Source organism: Syngnathoides biaculeatus, chromosome 6 (genome assembly GCF_019802595.1).
Source record: "Syngnathoides biaculeatus isolate LvHL_M chromosome 6, ASM1980259v1, whole genome shotgun sequence".
Lineage (NCBI taxonomy): Eukaryota > Metazoa > Chordata > Actinopteri > Syngnathiformes > Syngnathidae > Syngnathoides > Syngnathoides biaculeatus.
In genome coordinates this window covers 9,136,624-9,152,515 of record NC_084645.1, presented here as the reverse complement: position 1 = coordinate 9,152,515, position 15,892 = coordinate 9,136,624, and the positions used below count along the sequence as shown (strand labels likewise).

The following is a 15,892-nucleotide window of genomic DNA, read 5'->3' as shown; positions in this document are numbered from 1 at the left end:
TTTTGGTCACTTAACAGTTTTATGTCCCTACTTGATTAAGCGCAGGCACCCAAGACCCTGTTGTCACCATACGCACACAACAAGAGTCTTATAACAAACGTTTTATGTTTAAACGCAAAATTACATCACAGATATTCGTGGAAGTAGTTTTCAAATAAAATGAAATTATAGGATTCTACAGGCCGGATGTCCGTGGCTCAAAATAGTTCAAATACAAAAAGTTGGCAGAACCTTTCCTCTGTCTTTGCCATGGCTTCAATTATTAGTGGTGACAGCATGATGTATGGTAATGTACTCTCAGCACATCCATGTTGTCGCTGGGATTCTCTATATGTAACTCACCAGGCAAAATGCTGTCTCATTCTTTTTCAAAGAGAAATACTGTAATTGTCCAAAACAGGGGTGCCCACTATTTTCTGTCCCAAGATCTACAGCACGTTTTGAGTAGCCAACCTGGGGGCGGGTGTCACAAACATGTCTCTGGTTTGATAGTGCAAAGAACTACCAGCTAGTGCTAAAATTCTGGGCTGCCGACACAGCTCAGCTTTACCTTGCATCAATGCATGAGACAATCTTGCACAACACATCTTAATTAACAATGCAAACTTGTTGTCATTACTTGAGTTTTCTTCTTTTCTTTACCTTCTTTGGTAATGCGATGGCAGACCGGCAGATGAGCAACGTGCATTTCAAAATTGTCCTTGTGAAAAAAATACTCTTCCTTCCATTCCATATGGTAGTTGTACATTTTCCTGTTCTTACTTATTCCAGCTCCCCCACTTATTTTCTATGTCCCTAAGTTTAGGTTTAGCCTCCTAAATTGGAGGCCAACTCACTAGCTAGCTAGAATGTGCCATTAAGTGCACATACACAGTGACATGTCAGAAATGGTCAGATTGGTCCAACCACTTGTTGTCAAGTGAAAAATTTCAAAGTTAGGATGAGACCGCAATGTCTACATTTTAATGACATGTAATGCACCCACACACACACTCACTCACACTTTGTAATTGACCAGTAGATCGCGATTGACATATTGGGCATACCTGAATCAAGTGACGGGATGGATGATAATGAAATCTTTTTTTTCATTGAAAGCCACTTCTTTTTATAACAGTAAATACAAAAGTGGCTAACTGTAAAACAGGGATGTACTGGACCCCAAATTCATCCCTAAAATTGAGAGGCCCCTGATATGCACGGCTGATTTATTGTTCTTCATGCTGCAAGATGGGGGGCTAAATATTAAGTAATGAGTGGTGGCAGTTATTGTAGGTCTCCCAATTTTCATGGTACAATCTAAAAGGAGTCAGATGATCAACAATCCAGGTAATTAAGGATAGCATGTTGACGTGGGATATTTAACTTAGTATACGTACATGTAAACATGTTAACGTTGCAATGCCACTGAGTCACAAGAAGACCTACTGAAACCGAGCATAAACATGTGCTGCAGCCTGCTGGGTATTTGTTGACTAGTGTATTAACCAGAATGCTAGGGCAGACCCAAATGCACGACTCGGTAAACAGGGAGGCAGTTAAAGGAAGATCTTCATTCGTTCCAAGGTCGTATGGCAGAGAGTCAGTCAGAGTTAGCAGCAGTATCAAGAGCGTGAAGCTTACGGGGTTGGTCGGAGGACAGGCGGAGGTCGGTATACAGCGGTTCAGGATCAGGAACGAGGAAGTGCGGGAACGAAGCATGGATGGCTACGATCTGGCAAAGCTGGGTCCTGGGTCCTATATATACTGGGGTTCATTATCACTGATGAGACGCAGGTGTGCAAGGGAGCTGCACCGGCAGGACTAGGACCTACTAGGACACTAGGAGACCGTACTTATATTTTGTTAAAAGACAGCTGTGTGTATTGGAAATCATATACCTGTAGTAGGGTTCTTACTTTAAAATTTACAGGTGTACGGCTACAAGGATTTTCTCAGGGTAAAAATCACACTTGCAGTTTTGGAAATACATGTTGCTTTCCAATAAAAAAAAATAAAACAAAACATTCATATATATATATAAAATTACATTTTATTCCCACATAATATTCCATGGATATGATCATTAGGGAACAAAACAAAAAATATTGGACATCAAATGTTCTATTTGGCCTAACATCTTTCCAACTAAAAATTTTCTCTCCAAAATAATTATTTTCCACCTTTTCTATGTACAACCCTCTCTCTGCAGGGCAAGCATTGTCCAGAAGAAAATCATCTATTTCCAAGATGAGGGCTCTCTTACCATCCGGCTGTGCGAGAATGGTAACGACAGCTGGCTATCATCTCCTTTCTCCTTACTCGATGCTCATATCCATGACCTCACTGGGGCTGGGCTTTAGCATGTCTCATTTTATATAATGAGAACACAGCACCTTCTGGTTTTTCTGTGGCATTTTTTAAAATGAAACCAACAGAGGCAGAGGGAAATATGTGGTGACAACATCTCCCGGGAATTCAGGTTAAAGTATTCTTTTGTGTTTTACCTCAGAGCTGCTGGTCAGGCTTCATGAAGTTTGTAAAGACAGAGTAAAATTTTTTTTTTTTAAGATGCTGCCTCTCTGTGTAAAAATGTCTGGGAATTGGACTCATCCCTGATACAAATGCTGATTGGGAGAAGTACTTTTTCTGAATAACACTTAAGTCTTAATTTCCTGGCCAAAATCCATTTGACCAAAACTCTTTTTTTGTTCGTGTTGTGTGATGGTATGAAGGTGTTTGTGATATTTATAAGAGATAATGTGAGTCCTAACCCCTTCTGTGCAGAGCGTGTTCTTGGGGAGGCAACAGCAGACCCTGCCTTTGAGTGTTGTGCTTGTGGGACAGCTAAATACAGACTCACTTTCTATGGCAACTGGTCAGAGAAAGTGCATCCCAAAGACTATCCCAGTGAGCTCAAATCTCAAGCATGCTGTCATGCATTCAGTACAGTGGTACCTCTACTTACGGAATTAATCCGATCCGAAAGTCATTTTGTAATTTTTCACAAGTAGAACTGCATTTTACATGTAAATCGCCTAATTTGTTTGATAACCTGAATTTTTCATTAGTCGAGACGTTTGTAAGTAGAGGTATTACTGTATATATGTACACATGTATCTTGCAAATAGAATATCCTTAATTTTGCCATGCCATGCCATATAATTAAGGTTTTTAGTTTTATTCAAACCATACTACATTTTATCTACCAAATATCTCACACTACCTTGTTGATATTCCACCGTGTGATATACACACATATATATATATATATATATATATATATATATATATATATTTTTTTTTTTTTTTTTTTTATGGTACTGCTGTCGAAGTACAGTATGTGGAGTTGCATATGAATTGAAGACTATTTTTGTTATGAAATAAATTTTGATATGCTTCTCAATGTATTGTACTGTCATTGGTGTAATCAAAATTTACAATGAAAAGGTTTTTTTTTTTTCATGATCTGAAGCTTGGAACGGCCCCTGATCTGTACATTAAGTCCTTCTTCAAAATTGGAAGACACAGACCACCAACATGACAGTTTTTATTTGTGAGAATTTTCTACGTATCTGTCCTACAGGACGGGCAAACCACTGGTCTGCACTGATTGGTGCATCGCACTCTAGAGGCTATGTGCTCTGGGAGTATGGAGGGTATGCCAGTGAGGGGGTCCGACAAGTTGCTGAGTTCGGCTCTCCCATCAAAATGGAAGAAGAAATTCGACAGAAGGTAGGGTTCACATTCGTCCACAACTTTTGGATTACATGTGTGCCATATTTTTTCATTTACTTCATTCAGATTTAAACTTAACTATTGTTCATTAGATTTTTATTTTCTTTGGATCTTCTAAACTCTGCAATAATAATAAAAAAGATCGTCTCAAATTGTAACCCTTTCATTAATCCACGATCATTGTTAATGATATGTTTACTGTCAAACTAATTTTTACATTAATTTAAAACCTGCACCAAATACAAACTGCAATGTCAATGAAGTTTGGACATTGAGTGAAATGTGAATAAAAACAGAATACAATGATTTGTAAATTATTTTCAACCTTTTTGAAAGATGGCACCCAACTGTGTGGTTGCATTGGTTACGTGCTCTCTAGTACTGTCGATGTTCTTGTGTTTCTCTACTGCTAACAACCCTGCAGAGACCCTTCGGGGAACCTTAAGATTCATCAGTATAATCATAGACTCAACAACAATAAATAGACTACGTGCAATTGAACTGAAGATACAGTAGGTAATATCTAACTGTCCCAAATTTAAAAGTCGACTTGAGAAATTTACAATGAACGAGAAAAGGAAACCATGCAATTAATAACTTGATTGTTTTTCTTTTGTTTGGTTTTAAGTTTAACATATTAACACATACAAAAGGCTGTACAACATATTTCTCATTAATGGTTTTACTGTACGTTGTGATGTAATAATATGCACTGCACTTATTGCACTTCAAGTTCTGTCGACTGTTAAATAGTACCTGTATTTGATATGTGGATGACTGTTCATCTATTACACAATTCATGCATTTTCAAAGGAGATTTTTGAAAAAAGAAAATAAAAAAAACTGTCATTTCTCAAGTATAATGCGTCCTGATGTATAATGCGCACCCCCAAAGTTGACCTAAAAAAATCTGGAAAACGCACCAACAATTTGCTGCTACCCATATGGTCAAAATATTAGGAATGATCTGCATTTCTATTTTGTTAGGTTTGTACTCGTTTTGTTTTTCAAAAACTGTACAACAATCATTAATAATAATCATCGTGCATGTGCTGATGTAGCAGTAATATATAACTCTGGACACGTCACAGGACATGCTTGTTTTGTTCCCCAGCCAACTAAAATAGATGCTCAATGATAGCATGACATTTAATTAATATTGTTGATAACACATATTACAGTCTTAAATGAACTTTTTTAACACTGTTAGTTGGTTAACTTAATGTTTTTTTGCATGAAATATTTGTGCATAAAACATTTGTGCATAGTGAAGTTTATTCACTACATTACATATCCTTGGTCAGGACTTCAAAAGAAGCATCTGACTCATCTCCAATCTAAAATATATATATATAATATATACTGTCGAACTCATCATTGATGACTTGGTCCAGTTCCAATGTCTCCTGCATTGCATCATGAACATCCCATCTTGCTCCCACTGCGTGTTATCGTCTGTGCCATCCATGGTGTTTATGAGGAAACATTTTTTGAATCCCAAGACTTAAGGTTTGGCAGCACAGCCTCTCGCCTTCCATTCGGCTACAATCTGTTGCAGCTTTCCTATGGCTTCAGGTGGCTATCATAACAAAGTGAGCTCAAACTCCATAGAAACGAGCATAATGGGCACATTTTTAAAAAAGCGAGCGTTTCAATTCTGTTTGCTCTCCTGTTGTTTTGAATGTACTCATTACGCTCGTACTACGCAGTTTGAGCTGACATTGTTTTAATAACGACCTGAAGCCATTGAGGTTTTTTGTTTTGGCCTGCCGCGCTGTTTCCGGGTTCCTTGCGTCAGCGATGACACATTTCTTTTAAAAGCGGCTGCACAACTTGTCATTGTTGTCGACATTTTTTGTCTTAGTTTAAGTTAAAACAAACTCATGGGCAGTCGTTTCTGTTTGCTGCAGTAGCAACAAATATGCTACGCTAGCTATCGTAAAATGCCAATCTACCGTGAGAAGGTCAGAGTTCAGGTTGGTGGTGCACATATACTATAATATATATAAATGTGTAACATAAGACATTGAATATTATATCGAAATGTATATGATTTTTTTAACCAGTCTATGTACCTGTATATGACTACAATGTGATTGTATTTTTTATTTTTCATCCATACCTAAATATAATGCGCTCTATTAACTTTTTGAGAATCAGTTTTCCTGACCACTTATCCATATTTGGATCACGACATGCTTGAGAGACTGTAATGAAGTATTTTTTGGGGGGAAAAAAAAAACAAACTATGAAGGAAATTACTTATCCGTTATAAAAACTAATTAAAACTATGTTACAGTTCGGGATGTGGGAGAGAAACAAACAGTGGAGACGAGCAAACCAAGAAAACTTAAAATGCAATAATATCCTTGTAACAGGCAAACAGGGGAAAACAGTGACTAGGTAGGGGGAATGGGGAGTTTAGGTGGTCAATTTCATGTTCAGTGGGGTTCTGGGAGAAAATCATAATGTCATCAAGACTGCGGTAGCGTTGGTCAATCCAAACAGAATTGCGAGATATTCGTAATGACGGCACAGTACCTAAAGTAGTTTTCCACTCATCTCCCTCTCAAATACAAACAAGTTGGTTACACGACACCAAGAAAACTTAGGAGATCATTGTCAACTTCCAGCCCCCACTTCATCAACGGCAAGCATGTGGAGTCTCCACGCATTCCGGTACCTCAGCATCCTCATCTCGTCTGACATCTCCTTGACAGACAACATCTCAGCAATCACCAAAAAGGCTCAGCAACAAATACACTTCTTGAGAGTCCTCAGGAAACATAACCTTAACTCCACTATGCTGCTGACCTTCTGTCGTTCGTCCATTGGGAGTTTGCTTACATACTGCATTAGCATGTGGAATGCAAATTGCACTATGGCTGACAGAGAGGGTTTACAGAGAGTAGTTTAGAAAGCTCGTAAAATCATCCGCTGCCTTCTCCCCTCTCTGTTGGGACATTAACACCGCCTGCTGTCTCGAAAACCATCTAATCTAATCTCATCAAAAATTGACCCCTAGGGGGTCTGGTTCAAATCAAGAGATCGATGGGACAGTCATATGGATGATGAGGGGATAGGACCACCGCTTGGCCTTTGCTGAAAACTTGGCCCAGGTCACGATAGCCCTATGGAACTGAGATGAGGTCAAGTTTGTCCAGTTCTGTGCCATGACTGGTATGTATGAGAGCAGATTTTAGACATAGGATGCAGTCACTCAAAAATGTACGAGTGTGGTCAGTCATGCCCACAGATATAAAGTTGCGTGTGTGATTAGATTTATGGACAGACTAGTTTAATGTTTGAATTTAGATCATGTCAAAATAAATCACAATCTCATACTTATTATATTTAGATACTGAAACATTACCTGTGTTATATCCCAGAAATGTTTTCAGTGTAACTCAGAGGTCCCCAGATTGGTTTCCCACAAGATCCGGCATAAAAACTGTGCCAAACAAATCAGAGCGTTTCATTTGAGATGTCACGCTTTGGTGACCCCTAACGTGACAAGCTGAAAGAAACTTACTTACTTACTATCTACTTTTCAAGCAGCCAGCCTCTCACGATCGACCGACGGGGGTGGCCGGGGGTGGACGGGTGCACGTGCCTTTATGTGCGTGCACTCGATGTTATTGGCCACACCTGAATCAAGCGACGAGGTGGATGATAGCCTAACATTTTAAATTTTTTGGGGGGGCACGCCGTCACACGATCAACCATAACTGCCTCACGATCGACGCATTTAGCACCCCTGGTGTAACTGAATTTCCTTTGACATGGCTCATTATGTTGATGACTTTTGACGTAAATGTGCTCGCAGTATGTGGAGCAGCTCGGAACATGCGGTTTTGCCATCACTTCCGAACTTGCTCAGTACGGTTAACTTGCATTTCCTGTTTCTAGATGAATACTGATTGTTTAGGATATGGCTTGTTTTGTTCCTAACGTTTATGAAATAAACTCGTAAATTAATGTCAAGACTGCACAAAATAAGCAACGTCTTTCAATATGTATTTTTTCTACTTGTAACAAATTTTACGCGCGTGATTTTTCGTGGTCAACTCTCCAGATTTGCGAGTGCGATGGCGCGCGAGTGTGATTGCGCTCGTCAAATGTGAGTGACTGGTATGACAAAATGTGCTCCAGGTGTGTGGTCTAGCATCTGTCCAATAAGAGTCCAGGTTGCGTAACTTAAGCCAGGGCCTAAGATGGGAGTTGAAGCTGATGTGTTGAGGAACTACTCTAATGGGTCAACATAGTTCCCCTCCCATTGATGAGCCCAAACTTTTAACAGTCACGCTGGATGAGTGCAGATAAAATAGCCACCCTTGCCACAGTACATACAAAACTTAGCGTTGTATCTCTGTCCCCTTTCCTCAAGTCTGAGCTTGATCTTTTCCATTTGCATGGTTTCAACAGTGTCGGTGACAGGCAGGTGATGTATTACCTGGATAGGTGATTGTTTTTTGCGTTGATTTTGATTTGTTGATAATAGAGTTGATTCTTATTGCAAGGTTAATAAGTTGATCAAAATTGGTAGGTTTGTCATGAAAGGCTAACTCGTCTTTGAAGGACTCGTTGAATGTGTAAATGAATATCTCCTGGATTACTTGGTCATTGGATCTACTCTCAACAGCAAGCGTACAAAACTACACAAAGAATTCCATCACACTGTGGGAACCCTGGCGAAGAGACATTAAACGTTTCGCCACCTTCCTCTCACGTCCTGCCTGGTCGCATCTCTCAATGAAGCTGGAATAGGCTGTACAGGAGAGGGTACAGGCACCAAGGGAGTGCGGGCAAGGGAGCAGAAGGTAGGGAAAATCCGGAGGCAGGCTGCTGTGTAGGCACGGAGGCAACCAAGTCTCTGGGTGAAAACAGCTGATCAGTATTTTTTTAGAACTAAGTGTGACTAGTTTTGCGAGTGAGATTTGACTGAGAGTACAGCTAATTAAAATGATCTGGCAACGAGGTGAGGTATGGGACCGGCTTAAGCACATTACTTACATTGATGAAAATGAATTGCAGGTGGTCCAACTCGTCTCTCCAGTAGTATATGTAGTCAGACAAATGAACAATGTTGCCACATTTACCTTGAAAAGTAAATTGGTTACTTTACTGATTGCTTGATCTTAAAAGTTTAACCATACCTCTTCTTCTTCTTTTCCTTTCGGCTTGTCACGTTTTAGGGTTCCATCACCAAGTCTCCTTCTCCCCATTTCCTACCAGAAGGCATGCCAAGTACTCTCTAAGTACCTTCCCAGTAGTATTCCAATCTTCCAGGAGCTCTTCGTGTCCATCAAGAGCCTGTCTCACCTCTTTCTGAAAGGCCACACAACATTCTTCCTTTCTCAACTTCCATCACCTGATTCTCTGTTCTACCTTTATCTTCTTAATCTTTCTACCCGCTACCAGAGTCATCCTACACACCACCATCCTTTTCTGTCGAGCTACACTCTCCCCCACCGCTACTTTACAATCATTAACCTCCTGCAGATTACATTGTCTGCACAAAATATAATCCACCTGCATGCTTCTACCTCTACTCTTGTCGGTCACTCTATGTTCCTGTCTCTTCTGGAAATGAATGTTCACCACTGCCAATTCCTTAACCATACCTGTTAATGTACAGTATTACAGAATGATCATCAACATGAAAAAAATAAATATGAGTGATCAGACTCAGAATCATGATTATTTTCTGAGTATTTTAGGAATTTGTCTCCGGTAGTTGGAGCCACTCTCGTATGACATACACGATGGCAACAGACATAAAGTCAATTGAGATATATTGAGACTGCAGTAACAGTCATTGAGTAATAAGGGGTACTAGTAATTGGATCATATCTAGCATATTATTAAGAAGCATGTTAAGCTTTGCTTCTTATGGACAAAAGAAAAAAACTTGCCAGCTAACTCAAAGTAACTGTAATTGCACTCACATGAAAATTAACACGTTAGATTACTTATGACACAACTGTAACAGACTTTTGGATCATCACTGCTTCTGAACACACACACACACGATTTTAAGAAAGGAGGAGTTCAGGGTGCTGAGACAGTAGCCCTGACAAACTAACTGAATCAAGACTGACTATGATGGAAAATCAAACTATTACTACTAACTAAAAAGTTCTGGTTTATTTGGATTTCTCTCTAGACCACTCTGTCTCTTTGTTTCACCCTCACTCTCTCTCTGGGCACATAAAGGTGTTTTTTTTGCCATTTGCAAGCAAACAATGGTGAGCTATCAGTATTGATTTTGCCTGTCAGTTAGGGTTTTGACAATTTTTTGCATCCATTAGGCACTGACAGGCTGTCCTAACTTAGCTGCTTCTATCTCTTCATAAATTTTAGGTACTACAAAACCATAAATATTTCGCTCTTTTTTTGTAATTGAATGAAACATCTTTATTACAGAATAGTACATTTAAAAAAATGTGTAATCTGAATAAATAGTATGAATAGAAATTTCTTTTTTGTGAGTAGTTCTTTTGCTGTCTTATTTAAAGAGAATTTCCGGCGATTTGGATGAACAATGTATCCAATAGATCATGTTATATGTACTGTATTTTGACAATTTGATGTTAATCCTGTCTCATTTAATGTTTTTTGAGAAGATTTTTATCGGCAATGACGAATTTTCATGGGCACCACCATTTTGGCAAGTCACATGACCTACGTGCGCGGATGTGAAATAATAGGCGCGACAACAAAGGCTCGCTTACGTTGGGAAACTATTGTGGCCAGCGCTGATTTCTCAGATATATCCTCATCTGATAAAGAATTAGCAGTATCGGTTGATCAGGAAAAAGGCGGGCCGGGATCGAACCTGGGTCCTCAGAACTGTGAGGCTAACGCTTTACCAACTGCTTCACCATGCCGCATACATTGTTTTATACTGGTCTATTATTTGCGATGACAGCAATGGCCTTCCTTCATGGAATAGCTTTAACACTGTTATACTTTGACATCACACAAAAAAGAACATACTCCTGCCAGATTATCACCATGTTTTAATGAGAATACAATTGAGATTTTATTTTCTCCATTTTTTTATTTCTCAAGATTTAACATTTCCCTCGACTCTTTTCATTTCTTTGGAGCATTGAAGTTCAAGCTGGGTGAAGAACTAAGTGGCTGCCGTATAGGTGGCGAGGTGATGTGGGGCAATAATGCCAATTTAGTTCAGAATCCCTATAATCCACAGGAAAAATCAGATGTAGTAATGTGTAGACAGAACCTCGATGACTCTTTCTGCACTGACGTCCAGTTTTCTAACCAAACTGAACCCTTGTTTCTTTCTGTAGGAAACACAAAATAAGCATTCCATATTAAAAAAAAAAAACTAAAAAAATATGTTTTTTTAATTTATGTTGATAGTACGGCATGGTGAGTCAGCTGGTAAAGCATTGGCTTCACAGTTCTGAGGACCTGGGTTCGATCCCGACCCCGCCTGTGTGGAGTTCTCCCTGTGCCTTCGTGGGTTTTCTCTTGGCACTCCGGTTTCCTTTCACATCCCAAAACATGCAACATTATTTCGAGACTCTAAATTTCCCCCAGGTGTGATTGTGAGTGTGACGGTTGTCCGTCTCTATGTGCCCTGCGATTGGCTGGCTACCAGTTCAGGGTGTACCCTGCCTGCCCGTTGACAGGTGGGATAGGGTCCAGCACTCCCCGTGACCCTCGTGAGGATAAGCGGCAAAGAAAATGTATGGACGGAAATAATGTTTATGTATATTATTTATTTATATTTTATTTTTAAAAAATCATCTGTACGGAGTTTTAGCTCTCCTCCTTGCTTTAAACACAATTGAAGTGATTTAAACACACTAAATCTATTAACCCCTCAGTGCTGTTTTGGCCAAATAACAATTTCACCAGATGTTGAAAATGACCCAAGTAATCACGCATACAAAGAAAGTACAGAAAACAAGGACAGAAATTAGGTTGTGCGTAATAATGTGAAATGACACAGGAAAAGATTATTGAACACAAGAAGAAAGGAAGGTGCAAAAAGTGATTAAAAACCATGTAGCAAATATGCCAAGGTACCATGCAACTGTTAAGTTTCGAAGACTGCTTTATCTTGAAGCTGTTATTGCAAACAGGTTTTTCGACAAAGTATTAAACTCGAGTTGGCATGTTCAATACTTGTTTCCTGTGTCATTTCACAGTTAATTTGTTTGTTGTATGAATTACTTATGTTGTTCCCAACATCTGGTGAAAATTTCATGTTGTTGGCGCCTTTGGAAATATATGTAGGTGGGAAAATGGTGTCGTGTTAAATACTTATTTCAGCATCTGTATATGCCCACTGATTGGCTCGTGACCAGTTCAGATTGTACCACACTTCTCGCTCAGAGACAGCTGGGATAGGTCCAGCCCGCCCCCAGCCCTTGTGAATATACCGTATTTTCTGCACTATAAGGCACACCGCATTATAAGGTGCCCCTTCAGTGAATGGCCTATTTTAAAACTGTATTCATATATAAGGTGCACTGCATTATAAGGCGCATAGAACAGATGCTACAGTAGAGGATGGGGTTATGTTACGCATCCATTAGATGGAGCTCCACCAAAGACTCAATATTGATCCATATATAAGGTGCACCGGATTATAAGGCGCACCGTCTGCTTTTGAGAAATTAAAGGCTTTTAGGTGCACCTTATAGTGCAGAAAATATGGTAAGCACTATGGAAAATGGATCGATGCATGGATAATAGTTCAAAGTTATACAGTGCTTTTCTGGACACTCAAAAACTTTTTCCAGTATAAAAAAATACAGATACAATAAAAGTAAATGGGTGCCGACCGTGTAGGAGCCAGTGTCTATGCTGTAGTCAGAACACCGAGTGTAGTAGAATTGGTGTCTGGAAAGGGGCTAATACTGGAGATGGACATCGGCCACAACTGGTGAATGGGGAAAAAAAGTGGAGTACGATAGTCTTATGTTCCCGTGTGCAGGGCTCTTGAGGTATTTTATGTTGGCCACCCACTCCTGGGAAGATCACCAATGTTCCATGTTTTCTCCTTTTGATGGCTCTCAGTGTGGCGTGTTGGATCCTGAAGCTCTACAAATAGCTTGGTAACCCTTTCCTTATTGATCAATTACTTTATCTGTTGTTAAATGTCTTAGGATCGTGGCATATTTTTTTAGCTTTTTCAGATCTTTAGGCTGACTTCATTTTTTAAAACAAGTTTCTGTTAAACTGATGTCTCATATGAACAGTTGTTGATATATTCGGCCCTGGGTGTGGTCAGTGAAAACAATTAGCTGTAGTTAATTCATGATTTAACAGAGGGGCATTTTTTCATCCAGGGACTTTGAATGTTTTTTCCTTCAATAAGCAAAATTGCTATTTAAAAGGATTTTATTTTTATTTGGGTATATATATATTTATAAACACATACACACACACACGCTCACACACATATTGTTGAGCTGGGCATCAAGCACTTAAATCTGAAGGGTACTGTCACTTGGGCTGCATCTGGATATGCTGTCACATTTCTCAGAGAGCAAGAGGTGGGTGGGAAATAAACTGTTCATCATAGCCTGGTGGTGGTGGTGCTGTCTGCGTGCGTGTATGTGTGTGCGTTTGAGCGTGTCTGCGTGTGTGTGCATGTCTGTGTGTATGTGTGTGATTTGAGACCACTTGAGAGTATCGTGTATTGAAAACATAATGGGTTTGTGAGAATGTGTATATATCGGAAAGGTAGTTAGCTAAATTTATGATTTCAACACATGCCCCACACACACACACACACATAAAATCACTCAATTCTTTAGGGGGGGCTTGTGACAGGCAGAGTCTTGCAATTGACTAATTGGCTACAGGAAGGAGACAAGTGAGCAAATCAAGTGAGAACTGAAACTGTCAGCCAGGAAAAAACTGTGGTTTTAAAGACCACCAGTTACACAACCAGGTCAAGAAAAAATGCTCTGGAATATTAGTGAAGGGGAGTAACAAGATGACACAATTTAATTACAAAATGTATGTAATTGTGTAATCCAATACATTAGTGGAAGAAACAGTAGTGTTAAATTACAATTGATTTTCAAAATTGCCATGATTACAATTTTTAGTTGGCGGCTTGGTGGTGCAGCTGGAAAGAGTTGGTCTTTCAGTTCTGAGGACCCGGGTTCATTCCCGGCCCTCCCTGTGTGGAGTTTCCATGTTCTCCCCGTACCTGCGTGGGTTTTCTCCAAGCACTCCAGTTTTCTCCCACATCTGTAAAACATGCAACATTAATTGGACACTCCAAAGTGCCCCTAAATGTGATTGTGAGTGGAGCTGTTTGTCTCTGTGTGCCCTGAGATTGGCTGGCAACGAGCTCAGCTTGTACCCTGCCTCCTACCCGATGACTGCTGCGATAGGCTCCAGCACTCCTGTGACCCTTGTGAGGGTAAGCGGCAAAAAAATGGATGATTGGATATTATCAGTGCTTTATACAATGCAGGAGAACAACTTTGACTTTGTCAGGGTATCACTGACCTGCTGAATGAAGTGTGTAATGTTTCATGCCAAAGAGTCAGGTGAGTGATACGTAAATGCCCGATGTCATGCAAGAGAAATGTTTATTTGCCCATTTGTATCACATCGGACTTTTAAGACAGAGCACTGGGTTCCATTACGAACCAGGTAAAATGAATACACCTACTCACTTATAAAGACTACAATCATGTTACTCGTGATCTTTCCAAGTAAAAAGTACTCACCCTGTGTCAGGTTCACCAATCAGACATTCATTAAACAGGACAAAAAAGGAAGCAAAGACACCAGTTCAAGTCTCGCGAGGAGAGAGGAGAGGAACTGTCTCGTACAATTCACCACTGCACTCTCTGATTATCCTCTCCTCAGCACCTCTATTTATTTAGTTTTAAGACGCCCCTTATTTACATGGATGTTACAAAAAGGAGACGACAAGGAAAACAGTTTGAAACAAAGTGTACATGTTTGTTCACGTGCGTGTGCATGTGTGGAACATTGCTGAATACATGTGTGGTCATCATTTCTTTAACAGGCAGCAGTTTTAACATTTCTGATGATTAGATGTTTTTGTTCTTGCTATCTCCTGCTAGGAGGCTGCCACGTTATCTATAGCAGAGCAAAGCATTTCTTTAGCAGATGTATGATAATTATGATCACAATTATTCCTACACCCTGCTTTACATGCGCAGTAAAATTCCACTATTTTATCCTGTTGGATTTCAATATAAAATTTTTGAGGCGTCCAATTTTTTTGCATGGATCGCCAACATTTTCCTATAACTCTCACATTGCATCCTGCTCCGTCCAAAATCTTAATTCTGTGTACATATCCTTGCATGAAATAGTTGGTACTTCTCAGTAGAACCCTCTTGGACAAGTCTGGCGCATTTGGCAAAAAACATACCCCAAGGTTACCGGGAATATGCGATATAGATTCCACTTCAATCCTGTTCTGTTCAGTCGCCATTTTGGAAGATTGTGGGATATGGCAACTGTCACTGATGGGGGCGTAGCTGAAGATCACCAGTCGTAAAGGTCCATTCCAGGTCGATGCTAGCATGGAGTGAGCTCAAGTGAAGATTTGAAGTTGTGAAATGCGATAGGCATCTGAAACAAAAGGGAGAGTGGCTGGCGGTAGCTCCCAGAAGACTGGAATACAACTGCCAAAGTTTTCAGAGAGGCACGTAGGAGAGTACTTGGGGTGCCTTCTTAGTAGGAAAGTGGAGAAGGAAACTTGGTGGTGGAACCCCAAAATACAGGAAGCCATCCAAAGAAAGGGATTAGCGAAGAATAAGTGCAACATGGAGCGGACTGAGGAGAGGCGTAAGGAATACATTGACATATGACGACATGTACACCAGGTTGGATACGAAAGAAGGAGAAAACGATCTCTAGAAATTGGGCAGACAAAGGGATAGAGATGGGAAGGATGTGAAGCAAGGAAAGGTGATTAAGGATAGCAATGGAAATATGTTGACTGGTGCCAGTAGTGTGCTAAGTACAGTGAAGAAAATATGTATTTGAACAGTCTGCTACATTGTAAGTTCTCCCACTTACAAATCGTGGAATTTACAAATTTACAAATTTTGCTCGTAGGTGCATGTCCACTGAGAAAGAGATCATCTAAAAAAAAAAAATCCAGAAATCACAATGTAGGATTTTTTTAAACCAG

At 39.9% G+C, this 15,892-nt stretch overlaps 1 protein-coding gene across 4 annotated transcripts in view; it reads left to right on the top strand.

Annotated features, from left to right (window-relative positions):
- spon1b (spondin 1b) overlaps positions 1–15,892 on the top strand; it is a 117,802-nt gene that overhangs the window by 59,875 nt on the left and 42,035 nt on the right. For all 4 annotated transcript variants that reach the window (XM_061822261.1, XM_061822259.1, XM_061822260.1 and 1 more), the window contains 3 exons: positions 2,192–2,265; positions 2,767–2,889; positions 3,566–3,714. In XM_061822261.1, coding sequence (XP_061678245.1) covers positions 2,192–2,265; positions 2,767–2,889; positions 3,566–3,714 — 346 coding nt within the window. The remainder of the gene's footprint in view (positions 1–2,191; positions 2,266–2,766; positions 2,890–3,565; positions 3,715–15,892) is intronic.